Source organism: Brassica napus, chromosome A7, assembly GCF_020379485.1.
Source record: "Brassica napus cultivar Da-Ae chromosome A7, Da-Ae, whole genome shotgun sequence".
NCBI lineage: Eukaryota > Viridiplantae > Streptophyta > Magnoliopsida > Brassicales > Brassicaceae > Brassica > Brassica napus.
The window spans coordinates 19,591,947-19,607,640 of record NC_063440.1 but is presented as its reverse complement, the minus strand read 5'-3'; the positions used below and the strand labels follow the sequence as shown (position 1 = coordinate 19,607,640).

At 33.0% G+C, this 15,694-nt stretch overlaps 2 protein-coding genes across 2 annotated transcripts; both read right to left on the bottom strand.

Annotated features, from left to right (window-relative positions):
* Positions 1–8,754: 8,754 nt before the first annotated feature.
* Positions 8,755–10,757, bottom strand: BNAA07G20830D. Its single transcript, XM_013796648.3, has 2 exons — positions 10,603–10,757; positions 8,755–9,790 (listed from the first exon to the last, which is right to left on the bottom strand). Exon 2 carries the CDS (start codon positions 9,770–9,772, stop codon positions 8,999–9,001), a length of 774 nt encoding a protein of 257 aa, XP_013652102.1. The 5' UTR covers positions 9,773–9,790; positions 10,603–10,757; the 3' UTR covers positions 8,755–8,998.
* Positions 10,758–11,005: 248 nt separating this feature from the next.
* Positions 11,006–14,361, bottom strand: LOC106355685 (E3 ubiquitin-protein ligase RNF126-like). Its single transcript, XM_048735745.1, has one exon. It carries the CDS (start codon positions 13,937–13,939, stop codon positions 13,208–13,210), a length of 732 nt encoding a protein of 243 aa, XP_048591702.1. The 5' UTR covers positions 13,940–14,361; the 3' UTR covers positions 11,006–13,207.
* Positions 14,362–15,694: the final 1,333 nt, after the last annotated feature.

Genomic DNA, 15,694 nt, shown 5'->3' with positions numbered 1-15,694 from the left:
GTGTAATATGATACATGCTCTGATAATGTTGCTGATTTTTTCAATCGCGTCGAATAACTATTTTTTTTCTTCTCTCAACGAAACTAGGGGAAAAGTAGTTGCCACGTACTTTAGAGCTCACCCCTTAAAATTGTTATTTAAGAGGCACCTCTAACCATCTCACTTAATTATATTATTTATTAAATCAAAAGTGGGTAAGAGGCTTGCTTATGAACTCCTTATAAACCAGCGATGGAGATGATCTTATATTCGTAAGATTGTAGTTTTTTTTGGAGAAAAGAGTAAGATTGTAGTATTATAACTTGTTTATAAAAATAATTGAGCATCCAGCAACCGAACTGGTCGGTTCCGTGGGAAGGAACTTTGATACCACTTAGATCATATGCGCATTGATATGGCACTGACTCTTAGAGCATCTGCATTAGTGAATTCCATGGGGAGTTCACACAGTTTTCGAAAAAAAAAAAATATTAAAATAAACAAAAGCAATGAACCTCCCTCTTAGAAATTCACTGCACTGAACCCGGATCATCACTGTAGCGCGGGCCCCACGACACGTGGCGGCCCGCGGTTGGTCCGGTTATAATTTTTTTTTTTTTTTTTTTTTTTTTAAAAACAAAAATCAAACAGAAAAAAAATAATAATAAAAAGGAGTTCACTAATGCTGATGCTCTTACTGGTTTGAACTTAAACATCAATTTCTTTTTCCTCAAAGATATATATATATATATATATTGATGAGACAAACCAACTTTACAAAGAGAAACCTATTACAACCAAGCCATAGAAGCAAGATACAAAATTGAGAATCTGAGGCTCTTATACCAAAAAATAAATTACGAGCTGGACAAGCTTTGAACTTAAACATCAAATATGTAAAGTTCATAATTAATTATTTTTATTTTTGCTATTTAATATGTTTTGTTGATTTTGTAAGTATACAAAACTGAAAGCATATCATCGATCGGGGAGATAGATTACACAGAAAATTACACTTATCAGTTATCACTTATGTGAATGATATACGATGGTACAAGTTGTTTTTTTTATCACAGGTGTGTATAACTAGTGGTTAAACTTAGGGGATTGATTTGTTGTGCTTTTATTTTGAATCCCGGTAGTAAAAATAATTTACGCCGTGTTATTAGTATTAACAAAAACTGATTCTGGATCACAGAGAGATTAGAGCCTAGAATTCAAACTCCTTTTTAAGGTAATAATAATAATAATAATAATAATAATAATAATAATAATAATAATAATAATAATAATAATAATAATAATAATACAAGTTCAAAAAAAAGTAGATTGTTGCTAACAAAAAATGAGTAGGTTCATGCATAAATAAACGATAAATTTTATATACTTTTCTAGTGTTAATGTAATCCAATTTTGAATTTTGAGAAGTCAAAGGAACCCTAGTTTGGGAATATAAATGAAACTTCTGAGAAGTAGTTCATATGATAACAAAAAGCACCTATATATAAAGAATGAATTTATAAAAAAATAATATATATTTATATAAACTATTTCAATAGATATAAATAGAATACAAACAATAGTCGAGTACTAACGGGCAAGATAAACCTTCCCTTTGAGGCTGCAAAAAATGGTCTCATACTCTCATCCTAGAGCAATCCTAACTTTGTTTTCCTTTGTCAGTCACATGCATGCTACTTTCTTGCGGAACAGTGATCTACTTAACTTACTAACGATCTATCTAACCAATAACCTATTTTATATACTTATTAAAAAAAACTATTTTTATATCTGTATAGATAATAAGAATATTCAAACTGGAGATAATTATATTTATCTGAAATTTTATATACATACCGGATGGTTTATTTATACAAGGTCAGTCAAGGCATATACAACAACAACAACAAAACATTTGGAGACATTTGACTTAACAATCTAACTACTAAACTGTTATTTTTTTTCTTAATGTGTCACCCCAGCAAAATAGTTTATTTGCAATATGCACAAGTTGTATATAGGAAGAACAATATTACATCGCTTGTCATATTCCATATAAATGTACGTATATGACGAAGAACTTGATTGATATGATGCAACCATATTAAAGACAAAATGTAATACCTAAGCTTGCTAATATCTTGGGTCAAGATTTTGTACGTTGATGATTGCAAAATATGGACGTATTACTTAAGATTAAATTACATCACGTGTAACTATAAACATTAGAGAATGGGGGTATTAATCAGCATATTCACAAACAGATTTTCTTTAGCTTGACTTCAGTTTCTTTAAATCAACGTCAAACGTTAGTGTAATTATAAGAAAATGAAGAATGAGAATCCGGTGGGTAGCTATAAACATATATCTATGAGCATATTGCTGGCTTGTTTATTATAGAAGAAAAATCTCAAAGATTTTTATGGATTACATGACGATTAAGAAGATAAAGCGCAATTAAGTATAAACTAAACAGAGATTATGGCTTAAACAAATAGATTATAGAGAAGACGTTGGAGGCTAAATGGCGCATGGGATCACCAACGGCCAAGCAAACACACGAACGGGGCAACCATAATAAGCGACGGGTCATATATACTATTTTTGTCAAATTTTGGATTTTCGATAATTACGTTATAGTTATAAATGATATTATGTAAGAACGTATGGACCCATCTATTGTTATCTTTTACATTCGACGTGATGACATAAATTCAAGAGTCAATTTTGCTTAAAGCTTCAGTGCCAATAATCAACTTTGCACAGCCTAAAAAGTACATAGATAAGTTTTTAAAATGGATGGATGGGAATTATAACATTTCAATCGATCATTTCTTTTAGTTGCTCTTTAGACCATGGAGTTCTTAGAGTAGAGTTCTTAACTTCCTGTAAAAATACCATCCTAAGAATCCCAGGTTAGTCATGTTCTTAAATCTATTACCCTATCACTGATCTTTTTTTTTTCATTGATTTCTTATCAACATCGTTATAGTAGGTTGTTACAGTATATAACTTATAGATTGTTTTTAGGCTTTTTATAGCACCTAGAATCATTTATATTTTGATTTTCTCTTTGGTTAAACGAGCACTAAATTTTTATTTTCAACGAATTTATCTAAAAATGGACCAACTACAAAACGAAATTGTAAAACATGCATTTTAATCTGTAAGAACTATTCTATATTATAACAACTAGTTAAATGCCAATTTATAAAATTTATAAAATGATCACTATATTTAAATTTCTTTTATATATAATATGTTTATTCTAGAAAGGATATAAACTAATATATTTTTTTTTGTAAGACCTTCATTCCTACTAAAATCTTTTCGATAGTTCAAACTATAAACGTATATATAAGTTACTGAGTTTTATCTCAAAACTTACTTGTATTATTTTTATAAATCAACTAATTAATGAACAAATTTTTTTTTTGTAACACAACTAAATGAACAATTTTGAAACTAAAAAGTTAACCGGTAAATTCTACTCTCTTTTTGGGGTTAAAACGGTAAACTATATTATGTGATATAAATTTGCGCTGGTAATGAGTCTACATCTCATGTATATAAATATTAATTTCTGGTAGATCTCTGTAAAATATAAAGAAGAAACCATTACAAAACATTAGAAGAATTCATATACAAAAGTACCATACCGGTGCTATATATTTGTATTGTTGTGAATTAGAATATGCAAATGTACTATCAATCATAAGTTCTGTTAACATTTGGATTTAGTTTTAAAGAGAACACGCAAAGTCTATCAATCAATAGTTTAGTTGTTGTTGCAAAAATATTTTCTTAAACAATAATTCACGCACGTATTAAATTGAAACTTATAAAGCAGATATTTAAAACTTAAATTAATTACCAATAACATTTGTTTTTGCTAAAGCAGTTACCAATAACACGAAAAGACATTTTTCGTTAATTGATAGAGCTACCATCTTAGTCTGTATGATTATTTTCAAAGCAAAATTTTACGTAAATATTTACATGTTGAAAGTAATATATGCTACAAAATAAATTGCATATCTTGTAAACGCATGCACAAAACACAAACTTTGTTTTTTTTGGTTGAATTCCCCAAAAATAGAGAAGCTATTGTGATATTATTAGAATTTTTTTAGAAAAAGAGATATTATTAGAATAAAGAAATTCTATTAAAGTAACAACTATATAACCAAAAAATCTATTTAACTGTTTAAACGTAAATGAAACGTAGCCGCAAATGCAACGAAAGAACATAATTTAAACCAGTATAATGTAATCTGTCATTGTAATTAGCTTAGTATCAAGTACTCGGAGATAGCAACATAATCTTAAACTATGATGAACCACGAATCGTAAGACAATTTCATATAACCAGATAACGCAAAATATCACAATATATTGATTTTATGCACCATAACACAACAGAGCATAGCTTTTATTTTATTTATTTTTAATGACGTCGGCAACATAGCATAGCTCCAAAATACAAGCGTGTCCCCATTTATTCTGGAGTAATAACAACCACTAATATGATATGGAGATTTGGCACATGTAATCTCAGATCAACGTTTCACGATTCCACTGGCAGTAATTTATATTTAAGTTTTATCACTTATGATTATTTCTGAAATTAATTTTACTGTACAGAATAAGAAAAGATGGCGTATATTAAAAAAAAAGAAAAGAAAGGCAACTGGGGGAGCTTGATGCGGTTAGGGAGACATTGACCCTTTCCTTTCGCGACTCTTTGAGCCACTTCACTGCCTTTACATTAATTCACTTTCCCTTTATATTGTTATATTTAGTTTTATGTTCATCTTTGACGACATTTTTTTTGGGGTAAAATCTTTGACGAAATTTTTACGTGAAAACTTATATTAACATGTGTTTTATACATACATTTAAAAAAAAACTATATAATACTATGTATGGTGTTATAGAAGAATTTACTTCGACAAAAAAAGATATATGTTATTATCTTGAAATTTATAGAAAACATACGAAAGAAACAAAAATATATTTATCTGGAAGTGTCGTTTATGTGTTACATATGGTTACAAATGAATAATTAGTTCCAAATGGCTTAAAATATATGTGCGGAAGATTTAAGACTTTCACTATTTTATCACAAACAAAAAACTATAATACATGTTATGGTTCTGCGCACGCCTCATATTGATCATTCTATGGAAGTAAGTATTGGCATCTCCCAATGATAAACACTGCACTCTAGATCTTTGTAACAGGAAAGACTCCTCAGCTCTTAAAAGAATCAGCCACTTTCTCTGTGCTTCCAACTCTGTCTCAGCGTTTGGGATAGAGGGATCAGCTAGCGTTTGAGCTTGAGAGGACAGTAACAACTCATGAACCTCTTTCACACGCATCTCCAGCCCTGAATAATTATCTTTTCTGAAACTTCGGATGACGTTTTTTAGTTTTTTGGCGATTGAAACAATGTGCCACATACATTGTAGTGAATGTAGTTGGTATATTCACCATAAGCAGTGAAAATGCTAGAGACAAATTAAATGAGTGATGGTCTAATAGTAATACAAGCAAGTTTATTTTTGTATTGTTCTTTAGATGTTAATACTTATAAAATTGGTTAGTAGTTAATTTGCAATGGTACAGACTGCAGTCGCATTAAAGCATGGTTGTAAGCCCAAAGTTTTCGGGTGAATTTACCGCCCTAAACGCACATGGTTATATACATAAATACATATTACATCCAAAGCTTTGGCATGTTCAGAAAAGTTAAACCCTTGCTAGATGCATCAAGAAAACAATAAACAATACTATTAAAATATTTTACAAAATAATAAAATGTCTGCATGAAAATCAGAGCAGAAGCGATATAACATTCACATTTCGCAATGGCAAGGGTCATATTTACGCATATTGCCTCCCCTGGATATCCCCTTTTCTATCTGTTTTTTTTTTTTTTTGGTTTTATTGCCCTTTTTGTTTCTAATTTAAATTCTTGTTATTGTGAAGACTGAAGACTATGAAGTGGAAATATGCCACACTAATTATTATTATTATTTAAATAATCAACTAAAGCACTATCAAGTTAAAGTATTTTAGTTTTCTGGAAAAGAATTAGAACTAACCCGTGATGGTTTTAAAGCATATCATAAAGCTGTGGTCCAAGAGATTACAATCATTTTTTTTTGCTTATTCATTCAATCATAAAGATGCAGTTTTTATTATAATCTCATATATTTGGAATATTGTTGTTAGTCAAATTATTGTAGTTTTTTTCTTCCTTATAATGGATAATTGTGAGATTCTTGTCAGCATTTTAAATAACACATTTTCTACTCTTTATCTTGTATGGTATATGTACTGCATATCTTAAACTATAGCAAATCAAACAAATTGAAAAATTCGTCATTAGGCAATATGCAATGATTAAAGGTTAGAGTTTGATTTGGTTTCATAAGTGTTATTTGTTGGGACAAATAAAAATGAATATTAGTCATTAGGCGATAGGCAATATGCAATGATTAAGGTTTGATTTGGTTACATAAGTGTTATTTGTTGTGGAAGTGTCAATGTTTAATGGCTAAAGTTTAAAGGTTTTTAAATTCACTACTAGATTTTGACCCGCGCTTGGAAAGTGCGGGGTTGTTGGATTATATTATAATACAAAGTTCCAAGCGCGGGGTTGTTAGATTATATTATAATACAAAGTTTTATTATATCGAAAAACATAATTTTTAACAGCTATATAATCTACAAATTAGTTTATTTGAGATTTTATATGTACATTTTTACGTAAGTTTCTTTTCGACATGAGAATTATATCCGGATCAAAAAAACAAACCGAATCGACCCAAAATTATAGGTTTAGTTCAGGTCTAGAGAAAATAACATATTGGTTTTTTTTTGACCCGCATGTCTTTGTTTGAGTCCGGGTCCTACCCTAGACCCGATCATAAATATGTGTTTATTAGGTATATTTGGATATTCCGAATATGTTTCCGGTATTATGGATATTGTTTTTAAGTTTTTGGTTTACGATTAGAGTTTTGATTTCAGGTAAATTTTTCAAATTAAAAAAAAATTAGGTGTTTGGATAAAATTTTGGGTATTTTTCAGTTCATCGTGTCAGATTTTGAATAAGATTTTAAAATTTTAGGTATTTGAATTTTTTGGTATTTGTTTGGAGTTTCAAATACTTTTCGTGTGTCGGATATTTTTCAAAATTTTTATATATTTCAAATTCTTTTAGAATCTTAAATACCCGAACAGATGTGGACCATTACGTCCATATCAGATCCAACAACCTTTTGATATAAATTTTTAACGTTATTGTACAAAAACATGGTTGATGAAATATTTTTATGAGTAAAGGTATCATAAGAAATAATATTAAGATCTGTTAAAAATATTTAAAATATTGTATGTTTAGAATGATTAATGTATTATCAGAAAAATAATAAATAGTTATACATAACTTCAACAACTTTTTTATATTAGATTTTTTAAAACTCATTCCTTTTTAATAGTATTGATTTGTTTTAAGTGAAAAGTATATAAAAATATAATATCTAAATAAATAATTTTCAAAATCTTGAATAATCAATACTGATATCGTGAAGTCAGGTTAGCTTTAATAGAACCAATAATTTTTTTCATTTTTGTGAAGGTAACATGAATATTCAGAAAAATCATTTTTAAATATGAAAATATTATCAAACTATAAACGGTTGAAAGTTTAGTATATGATATGAGATTTTAGTGGGAAAGTTTATATATGATATGATTATTTTATTATAAACGAAAGATGAAGTTAGAATGTACACATATATGTCTTGTAATTTATCTTGCTTTAAATCATATATTATATGATAAAAGTGATAATATAAAACATTAGTTTCAATGCTTTTACGATTAAAAATCAAAATGATAAATATAGTAATACTAATGATTAGGATTTAGGAGTGAAATTTAAATAAATAAAAGAATTGACTAAATTATTGTTAGAGAAATATATGGTAACATATTGTTAGTATAAATTTAAAGTAAGACAAAAAAATAATGAATTAAATAAAAGGGTCCAAACAACTTTTATAGGTAGATTTTTTTAGACTCCTTCCCTTTTAATAGTATTGATGAGGTTCGAATTCTATAATATGTAGTTTTTTGCATATCATAGGATACAATCTTTTGAGGATTCTAGAATATTGTAGGTAGAACCGTTCGTTGTGGTCGTCTGCTTCGAAGAGAGCTTGACCATCGAGTATGTCGTATATGCAGAACCAAGAGCTTCACCGTAGAATCATTATCCGTGGAATTGTTCATCAATATCGTATATGTTGCGAGTAGTTGATGATGTAATGTGTACTATCCAGTGTTAAAAAAATGTTCTTTATTGGGGGAAATACAAATGAATATATAATCTAGGCCTAATACAGTCAAGATGGTATTTGTTACTATATGCCCAGTAGACCTATATATTAGTGGTAACGAGCAACGCTTACGGTTGAGATCTTCGGGTACTACACTCTCGTTTCAAACTTTCAATTCATCTTCTCTTTATACAACTTGTTAAGTTGAAAGTTGAAACTACCAAATTGCATCTTGTTTTCTGCACGAAGATTAAAGCTTAAACTTGTGGTCGGAGGGTTACTTATCACGCGGCTGCGTACGAAGTAGAAGAGACTTATGAAGACAAAACAAGAATCAAGAAACAGATATTGTCCAAAGTTGACAGTGAGGAGTGATACCTCCCTTTTTTTCCACAACATCTTTTCTTCCATAACTTAAGCTAGATGAAAATCAAATCAATACATAAAACCTTTTTAAAAAAAAAAAGGAAAAAGGCATAAGAGATTATGCCTCACTAGTGTACAACAATGCAGAAACAATAATACAATTACAGGTAATACATAATTTACACGAAAATAAATAAAAATTAAAGGGACAATACTGGGAGTATTTTTTTCAATTCCCTCTATGTGGCTAATTGACTTGACTGGTCGTGTTAGCCTTTTATACTGCTTCGGTTAAAATAAAGTTACCGACCTCTATTGTCGCCTCTCTGGTTCCGTGGCAAGAGTAAACTGCGTGGAGAAGCATCATGGGATCTGGAAGATGATGCTAAGTCGCTTGCATCCATATCGATAAACCTAATATGATGGTTTTGTCCTCGCAATGAATCTAACTCCGGTACACCGTCGCTCAGAGAATCATCTGAACTGTAATCTTCTTCATCATTAGCAGCTCCCCGATGACGCGGCTCTATGACATAATCTCCCATCACAACAGCGCCTGGAGTCGACGACATAATCGTGCTTATCACGTCTCTTCTGTCTCTCTCCCTCTCCAGCCTATTCCATTTGGTCTCTAGAGCTGGATCAACGGCCCAAGGGCAAGCATGCGGGTGTTTCTCCTTCATGTGTTTCTTGAGCTTCTTGAAGTTTCCTACAAAGGAGCATGTTTCCTGCATACAAGTCCTTCTCTTGGAGTTGAAATGCATCCTTGCGTCTTCCACAACAGTCCAACCTTTCACTTGACCTCTGCATAGCGGACACAAAAGCTGAGCCTGTTCCGAGTTTCCGTAGGACTTCCTGTACTGGTCAAGACAGTTGGCGAAGCGGCTGCTTGTTGCGCACATGTAAGGACGGCATCCTTGGTGATAAGACGAACAGAGGAGAAGAACAGCGTTGTGTGGAGACTCCAAACATACTGGGCAAGTTGAGCCTGACCATTGTTTCTTGCAACAAGACGGTGGTGATGGATAAGGAGCAGTAACGTGAGCCCCACGATTCAATTTCTTGATTTTCCCCATTCGTGTTCAAATCGAAACCTATTCGGCACAAAAAAAACCATGTGAATAAGCTCATCATACATAATGCTACTTAGTGTAAGCTTTCTTCAAGGTTTTTTTTTTTTTTTGAACAACCTTCCTTCAAGGTTCAATACATAAGAAAAGAGCAATGATCGGCCATTGACCACAGATCCGGATCCGAGAATCTGACTCACCAAGTAATGCATAAGCTATATGACTACACTTTACTTATACGCAATAATAGAGTGAGTGTTAATTCGCAAATGGCGTTAAGAATCAAAAGCACGATTAGATCCAAAGTAGCAATTTGAAACAATAATTAATGCAATAACAATCAGATCATCAATGCTAAACGCAGCGTTTTGATCTGCATATGAGTGTATAAGAGACGAATCATACAGGTCGAACAACGCACTAACATTAATTAATGATCATCACGGATCCGAGAATCTGAGTCAGGAAGTCATGCATAAGCTATAAGAGGACGACTACACTTTACGTCTACTCAAAACACACGATTAGATCCAAAGACAATGCAAAAATTCCAGATCTGAAGAAGTGATTCTAGCAATTTCAAAATCAATAATTCACACGCAGCATTCATCAATGGCAACGCAGATTTTTTCATAAAAAGATCGAGACGAATCGTACAGTTCTATGTTCGACACCATACAAACAATGAATCTAAGATGGATCTCTCTCCCGAAATGGAAGATCAGATACTTCTTCTATAGAGAATCTTAATCTATAAAATTTTGAGAACAAGATGGCGAAATTTCAACAGTATAATAGATTGACGGATGCGGAGAAGGCGAGAAAGGTAAACGTACCGGAGATCACGGTGTTTGCCGGAGAGAGCTCCGATCCGAGCTATTGCTTCTATACAAATTTTGACGTAACGCAAACAAAAACGACTTTTTTGTTTATAAACTCTTACGGTTAGATTCCTTCCAAGGGGACTCTTAACCGTTTTTCTCATCCACATTATCGTATCATAATGGGCCTCAGGCCTTTTTGTTACTTGTTGTTGTTATACCACTCTTTAAGGCTTCGTTAAATTAATATAAATCAAACTTTCTTGAACAGAATAATCATCTTTCTATAAAAAAAATTAAAATCTTTCTAAGATCACTCTCATTGAACTTAACTATTTTAGTAAAGAATTAAAATTTTTTTTTGACAATGTTTGATTGGAATTTAGTTTTTAAACAAAATTAAACCATTCATATACAAACATATGATAAGAGAGGGCTCTGAGGGTTTTTTTTTTAACTTATGAGATAGATATCCATAGGTACTATTTTGTTATTTACTAATGGAAGTGTTCTCATCTGTTGAGAGCAATATTATTTTTTTTCAAATTATTTTTTCTCTCATATATAATTAGTTTTCATATACAAATTTTTTAGAACCTACTGTTTCCATATAAGATGGAAAATGACTTATATAATATTTCATGAAGGGTGTTTTGAAGGTCTTGATCAAGAATCTAACATGAACCCAAACAATTCAGACCGGACTATACATTGATTAAGAAAACAAATGGTATATTTTTGTTTTAGCTAGATGCTCATAATACCCAACTAGAGACACTTATGTTCCACATATCATAAACAGGAATCATATTTGGAGTGAATAAAGTCCTGTTCGTTTCATCATCGCCGGACGCAGCGGTAGCGTCACAAAATTAAAGCTTTAATGACAACAACACACAGCACAGATGAAGAACCGTTAACTGATTTCCCAGTCGCAGCAGCAACTAACGGGGAATAAAACGGACGCGGAAAATATCAGCGGCATCAGCGTCTCACTATTTGTGTCTTGCATTTCATTATTTGTGTCTCCGGCAGTCTATTAGCGGTTGTTCTGGCTTTTGACACTGTTAATTTGGTCTCTATCACAGTACATTTTATAGCCGCTGCCGCTGGATAGAGCGTTTATGAAACGAACAGCACTTAAGCCGAAACCCTGTTCAACCTCATCAAACATCTCAAAGAAAAACGTTACCACAGGAACATTGGGCCTCCTAAGCGTAGCCCTAGTACTACCCATGGTGAATTTCTTTAGCAACCCTTGATTATACGTACGTGCGTTCTCCACGCTCGTGTAAGGTGGATTCCCTCTCGTGGGCCAACCAGTCTCAGCGACGTAAACATTCGCTCCACCGTAGTTAAGTTTCTCCAACGCCGAGTAGAAACTGTCCACAACCACATCGAACATGTTCGTATAGTGGTAGTCTCCGTCGACCACGACTGGTGTATTCGATCCAAACGTCGGATATGCTAGTGACACATGGCTCGGGTCCCAACGCGTAAGCGAAATAAGATTCGTTGACCATGAGTGGTTAACCGGTAGAGATAAGAACCGATGCGATTTTTAGCATGCCGCATGGTATTTTTTTTTCAACAGAAGAATAGATATTAATACTTGAAAGAAGTATAAAAGAATGGATATTCAACGTAATCAAAGAGTATACGAGCGTCATGTGTTAACCGTTGAGTTTACCTTGTGTGATATCACCAACTTCCTGTCCTAACTAAAGAAACCACACATGCCATGTCAGAGAAGACATGAATATAAGAATTGTGAAGTTACAACAACAAACAGATTCAATAGTTTTTGACTATGTCCAAATTTTCAATACCTGTGACTCCTTGGCTGTTAACTAGTGATTAGTTTGAAACAAAAACAAATTATATCCACCCTTTGTTATTCCCTTTCACAACTCCAAAACCAGAGTATACCAATTTATTTCCTATATAAATTCTTATTTTGTGGCAACGCATAATTTAATAATACCAAAACCTGATAGAGCCATTGAATGCGGTTGCTCTAAGACTGCGTTACAACTTTTTTGTTTGAAAAGGCATTAATCAAACGACACATAGATTTAAAAACAAAACGGTGGTGATGGATAAGGAGCAGTAATGTGTGCCTTACGATTCAGTTTCTCGACTTTCCCCATTCGTGAAATACAAGAGACCAACACTATAACTGTTGTTAAAAGTAAATATTTTCAGAATAAGCCCATTGTACACAGCCCTACTTAGTGTAGCTTTTTCAAGGCGTAAGTTGTGAAAGCCAGTAAAACCATCGTACACTATAATTTAGTTGAATTTCCTCATCGTACACTATTCCACATTAGTGCAAGCTTTCTTCAAGGTGCAAGTTTTTTTTTTGTTTTTGAGAAACTCAAGGTGCAAGTTGTCTTCAAGGTGCAAGTTGTAAAAGCCAATGAAACAAACAAGCAAAAAACAATGATCAACCATTGACAATGTATCTGGATCAGAGAATCTGACTCAGGAAGTAATGCATAAGATACAAGATATGTTAATGGAAGCCAATGTTTGATGTTTTCAACATATGGACTTAGATACTAATGACCTAAATACCATACAATTAAAACTGCAACAAATATAAAAAACCACCAAAATCTTAGGAGAATAGGAGAGTTCGGATGTCGACAGGTGGCAAGTGAGTGGTGCAAAAAGGACAATGAGGAATGCGCAGCAAGTAACGAGAGATACAAGTCCCGTGAAAGATGTGATTGCATCTTGTTTTACGAACAATCTCCCCTTCTTTTGGATACTCTTTCTCACAAAGACTACAAGATTCCAAACTTCGGTAACAATCCAGGATCTCCGTCACTGGTGGAGCAAGTGGTACACATCTGTTTATTGCATCTTCATCGGCCATGATAGAATGTCTGGTTCCCAATGTGCTTAAAAGAGTGCGTGCTAATTCTGTCATGTCAATCTCAAGGACATGATGATCTTGACCAAACTCTCTAATTTGTAAGTGAAAGACGAGGACCGGACATGCTGGAGGTACCATACTAAGATCCTTGAAACAAAAGTTGGAGACTATGTAGTCAAAGATTTGATTAAGTAAGTTGGAATCTTCGCGCCCAATGAAGAACCCACGGATCAGACCTAAGAACGATTTGGACAATCCAGCTTTTGATCCTCTTCCTTGTCCTCTTCCTGTGTATTGCGTCAATGGAATCCGCATAGCTGCTTCTATGGCTCCATAACTTACTACTATAACACCCACATCAGATTCATAAGGCACATCAAACTTGTAAAGCTTGAGACTACCGAGACGACGACCTTTCATAATTAGGCCCTGTTCGTTTGTACATCTGGAAGATGCATCTAGATGGTTCATCTAGATGTCTTATCCAGATGCTCCATCTAGGTGTTGTTCGTTTCTTCATTTCGTCTATGCATCCAAATGAATCATCTGAATGCAACTATGTTCGCTTGCTTGTCATTTTTTAACTTTCATCTGCATTTAGGTGGACTTGTTAATAAAATGACTAAAATATAATTTTTTACGTTTCGGCGGAAAAATAGCATTTTTACGGTTTTGGCCGAAAATATTTTTGCAGTTTTTGAGGAAATATGTGTTTTTCGCGAAAAAGTGCATTTTTATGATTTTGGCGGAAAAATACGTTTTATGGGTTTGGCGAAAAAATACGTTTTTTGCGGGTTGGACGGAAAAAGTGTGTTTTGAAGTTTTGGCGGGAAAAGTGTTTTGCATGAAAAGTTTTTTTTCAAGATTTTGGCGAGAAAATACAATTTTTCCAGTTTTGGCCAGTTTTGGCGGGAAAATACATTTTTCCGGTTTGGCAGGAAAATACATTTTTTCGGTTTTGGCGGGAAAATGCACTTTTCAGGTTTTGGCGGGAAAAAGCGTTTTTCCGATTTTGGCGGGAAAAAGCGTTTTCCGGTTTTGGCGGGAAAATAATTTTTTTTTTCTGGTTTTGGCGGGAAAAATACAATTTTCGGGTTTTGGCGGGAAAATGCGTTTTCCGGTTTTGGCGGGAAAATGCGTTTTCCGGTTTTGGCGGGAAAATGCGTTTTTCCGGTTTTGGCGGGAAAATGCGTTTTTCCGGTTTTGGCGGAAAATGCATTTTTCCGGTTTTGGCGGTAAAATTTCATTTTTCGGTTTTGGCGGTAAAATATGTTTTCTGATTTTAGCGGTAAAATACATTTTTCCGGTTTTGGCGGGAAAGCATTCTTCCGGTTTTGGTGGGAAAATTATGTTTTCTGGTTTTTTCGGGAAACTTCCGTTTTCCAGTTTTGGCGGGAAAATTGTATTTTTCGGTTTTGGCGAGAAAATGCGTTTTTTTGTTTTGGCAAGAAAATGCGCTGTTTCGGGTTTTTGCGGGAAAATGCTTTTTGCGGTTTTGGCCGGAAAATGCTTTTGAAGTTTTGGCGGGAATATGCGTTTTTTGGGTTTTGGTCGAAAAGTGTAGTTTATTGGTTTAGTCGAAAAATGTGTTTTAGTGAAAATGTGTGTTTTATGTTTTTTTGCGGAAAAATGCATCTTGCGGTTTTGGCGGAAAAGTGTGTTTTTCCGTTTTGCGAGAAAATACATTTTTTTGGTTATAGCGAAAAAATGTATATGCAGAAAAAAATAGAATTTACGGTTTAAAAATAATATTTTGATTTTAAAAAGTCATTTTTGTCATTTGTTATTTTGGACTGAACTAGATGCATTTGCATCCAGATGACTCACCTTCATTTGGGTGAGAATTTGAGATGAGTTCAGCTGGGTGATCCATCTAGATGTAGCATTATAATGCACTAAACGAACATCAATTTGCATCTTCACCCAGATGGATCACCTGGGTGAGCAAACGAAGAGGGCTTTACTCTCTTCTAATAGTTTTGTTGTTAGTCTAATTGAATCTGTTTTTATAACCAAAGCCAAGCGTATATTCCAACGCCGACTCGGATTCAGAAGCGTAACTACTTCCGTAACAAATCGGATTCGTAAGCAAATATGATAATTACTTTAATTATAGAACGTGTTTCACACGCATAAAATAATTATAATTCATAAGATTTTTTTTTTTTTTTGCCATCTGAATTTTATTAAACAAAGCCCAACAGATACAAATGGCTCAAAAAAGAG

Excerpts from the sequence above, each read along its gene's own strand:
- LOC106355685 (XM_048735745.1), bottom strand. The coding sequence starts at position 13,939 with ATGAACCATCTAGATGCATCTTCCAGATGTACAAACGAACAGGGCCTA.
- BNAA07G20830D (XM_013796648.3), bottom strand. The coding sequence starts at position 9,772 with ATGGGGAAAATCAAGAAATTGAATCGTGGGGCTCACGTTACTGCTCCT.